Below are 3,406 nucleotides of genomic sequence, written 5' to 3' on the forward strand. Positions count from 1 at the left end.
ACTTTCCTACGACCTCTCCGATTTTCAGGCAACTTAACAACAGCTATTGCGATCGAGATTGCCCATGTGGAATGGAGCAGTCAAAGTGGATCAAACCCATCCTTCTGCATGTGCACATTGTCACAACGGAAACGTGACAACCGTGACAGTGTGTGTTGAGCAGGGTTCGTTAGCAAAAGCCAACAGAAAGCCCTACAACACGGCAAAGCTATAGGTTAGTAGGCCGTAAGATCGAGATTGAGAAAAAGCAAAGGCAAAAGGCACCCACATCCACTGAACCACACCCGGCGCTGCCCCCCGGCCAGTGGTAGATTAAACTCGAGAGAAGAATCTCCCCAATAATATGGTCGAGCGATAGCACATATCACCATATTACCTCTCTCTCTCTCTCTCCAGCCTCCTCATCGATCCGGCCAAAAGCGAGGCGGAATACCATCGATCTCGCCGCAAAAGATACAAGTGGAACTGCGGAGAGGAGGAAAGCGAGCGCGTCGCGCAGGGGCGCTCCAGCTTTTCTCCCACTCAAAAGAATACACATCACCACACCACACCACACCGCATAGCCTAGCTAACTAACAATTCGCATAGGCGCACAGGCTAGCGCTGGCCAGCTGATCCCTACGTAGGAGTACGTGCAGGTGCAGCTCGCCGGCCATTAAAATCCCTCGGCGCCACGGTGCGGTAACCCTCATGTTGCCCCCTCGCCGTAGCTTACATGGATACGCTGTTTAGGTTGGTTAGCCTCCAAGCCTCCGAGCAGCAGCAGCAGCAGCAGCAATCGGCGTCGTACAACTCCAGGAGCACCACCTCCAGCGGCTCCAGGTCGTCTTCCCACCAGACCAACGCCTCCTACAACTACTACCACCACAGCTCCAGCAGCGGCGGCGGCGGCGGCGGCGGGCAGTACTACTACAGCCAGCAGCAGCAGCCGCAGCAGTCCTACTACCTGGAGCCGTACCAAGAAGAATGCGGTGGCAACGCCCACCAGCACCACCTCTACATGGATGAAGACTTCTCTTCCTCGTCCTCGTCGAGGCAGCACTTCCACTCGCATGGCGGGGCGGCCCATCCGCCCACGTCGTCCGCCACGCCCACTGCGCCCACGCCCCCGCTCTCCACCTCGTCCACGGCTGGCGGGGCGGGCCACGCGCTCTTCGAGGCGGCCGACCTGTCCTTCCCGCCGGACCTCAACCTCGACTTCTCGTCCCCGGCGTCGTCGTCCGGCGCCGGGGGCACAGCGTCATCGGCCGCGGTGGGGGGAGGTGGCGGCGGGAGGTGGGCCAGCCAGCTGCTCATGGAGTGCGCGCGCGCGGTTGCGACGCGCGAGAGCCAGCGCGTGCAGCAGCTGATGTGGATGCTCAACGAGCTGGCGTCCCCGTACGGGGACGTGGAGCAGAAGCTTGCGTCCTACTTCCTGCAGGGTCTCTTCGCGCGGCTCACGGCGTCCGGCCCCAGGACGCTGCGCACGCTCGCGGCGGCGACCGACCGGAACACGTCCTTCGACTCCACGCGCCGCACCGCGCTGCGCTTCCAGGAGCTCAGCCCCTGGTCGTCGTTCGGGCACGTGGCCGCCAACGGCGCCATACTGGAATCTTTCTTGGAGGCCGCGGCCGCGTCGTCGGAGCCGCAGAGGTTTCACATCCTCGACCTGAGCAACACCTTCTGCACGCAGTGGCCGACGCTGCTCGAGGCCCTGGCCACCCGGTCCCCCGACGACACGCCGCACCTGTCCATCACCACCGTCGTGTCGGCCGCGCCGTCGGCTCCGACGTCCGCCGTGCAGCGCGTGATGCGGGAGATCGGGCAGCGCATGGAGAAGTTCGCGCGGCTGATGGGCGTGCCCTTCCGCTTCCGCGCCGTGCACCACTCCGGGGACCTTGCGGAGCTCGACCTCGACTCGCTCGACCTGCGTGGGGGCGGCGCCACGACCGGCATCGCCGTCAACTGCATGAACTCGCTGCGCGGCGTGGTGCCGGGCGGTGCCCGCCGGCGCGGCGCTTTCGCCGCGTCCCTCCGCCGCCTCGAACCTCGGGTCGTCACCGTGGTCGAGGAGGAGGCAGACCTGGTGGCGACCGACCCCGACGCGTCCGACGAAGGCGGCGACACGGAGGCGGCATTCTTGAAGGTGTTCGGCGAGGGCTTGCGGTTCTTCTCGGCTTACATGGACTCGCTAGAGGAGAGCTTCCCCAAGACCAGCAACGAGAGGCTGGCATTGGAGAGGGGAGCAGGGCGTGCCATTGTTGACCTGGTCTCGTGCCCAGCGTCGGAGTCCATGGAGCGGCGGGAGACGGCGGCGGCATGGGCACGGCGGTTGCGGTCGGCCGGGTTCTCACCGGTGCCATTCAGCGAGGACGTAGCCGACGACGTGCGGTCACTTCTGCGCCGGTATCGGGAGGGCTGGTCGATGCGGGAGGCCGGCACGGATGACTCGGCGGCCGGAGCCGGCGTGTTCCTGGCGTGGAAGGAGCAGCCTCTGGTGTGGGCAAGCGCGTGGAGGCCATGATCGGTGGAGATGGAGCGAAGTCAGCAATGCACGTGCGACGACTGGATGCATCCATCCATGCCATGCATTGGGTCCTCAGATCAACGGTACGCGCATGTAGGGTTTTGAAGCGGCGCAAGCAAGCGTAGGAGGCGACAGACATTAATGGATGGCTCACGTACGTATGTTGGAGGTGATCGAGGAGGTGGGTGATCATAGCTTTAGCTCTTAGACTCGCATCGATTTTTATCATCATCGTTCGCCACAAGTTCTTGGCGTACGCCATGATTTGATTTGTTTCCTTAATTTCTTTGCTCTTTGCTTTTGTGTTTCGATCGTCCTGTAAGGTTAACAAATTCTTCTTCCTTTTGGAGCAAACTTACGTGCATGCTTCTGTCATACGGCCGGAACCCCTATAGCTATAGCTAGCTAGCTAGGTTTGCATTATCGATTCATGATTTACATTTACATGTTTCTTGTCTTGTTGGGATGTCAGTTCTTGTCTTCTTGACGGGAAGTTTAGGACAGACACTTGCACGGCCTACTACTTTTGGTCATCAAACATGAACCACTAAAGCTTTGCTAGACCATATATACGTACGTGCTAGTTTCTATTTGTTTCAGGAATGATCTCGTTAAACCCTTTCTTTCTTTTTTCTGCTCGCATATCCCGTTTTCAGTTAGCATAACCCTTACTTTACCTGATCCAAAAAGAGTGGCATTAGGTCAATGTTCAAAGGGATCTTTGAGAGATCTCTGGCTGATACAAACTAAGCTAGAGCCAAATACCGCTCATCCAGGCAGCTTCTGCTGCATAGACCTTAATTATAATAATACGTGTTGGAGTTTCATTGAGATTGAGAGTGACAAATGGCCCTGTGTATGTTGTTTTTTCTAGAAGACAATATCTGGTGAAATGGTACA

General features: G+C 59.0%; 1 protein-coding gene across 1 annotated transcript; it reads left to right on the forward strand.

Annotated features, from left to right (window-relative positions):
- Window positions 1-371: 371 nt before the first annotated feature.
- LOC119363162 (protein SHORT-ROOT 1-like) lies at window positions 372-2,929 on the forward strand. The gene has a single exon (XM_037628473.1). The coding sequence runs from the start codon at window positions 716-718 to the stop codon at window positions 2,501-2,503; it is 1,788 nt and encodes a 595-aa protein (XP_037484370.1). The 5' UTR covers window positions 372-715; the 3' UTR covers window positions 2,504-2,929.
- Window positions 2,930-3,406: the final 477 nt, after the last annotated feature.

Source organism: Triticum dicoccoides, chromosome 2B (assembly GCF_002162155.2).
Source record: "Triticum dicoccoides isolate Atlit2015 ecotype Zavitan chromosome 2B, WEW_v2.0, whole genome shotgun sequence".
Classification (NCBI taxonomy): domain Eukaryota; kingdom Viridiplantae; phylum Streptophyta; class Magnoliopsida; order Poales; family Poaceae; genus Triticum; species Triticum dicoccoides.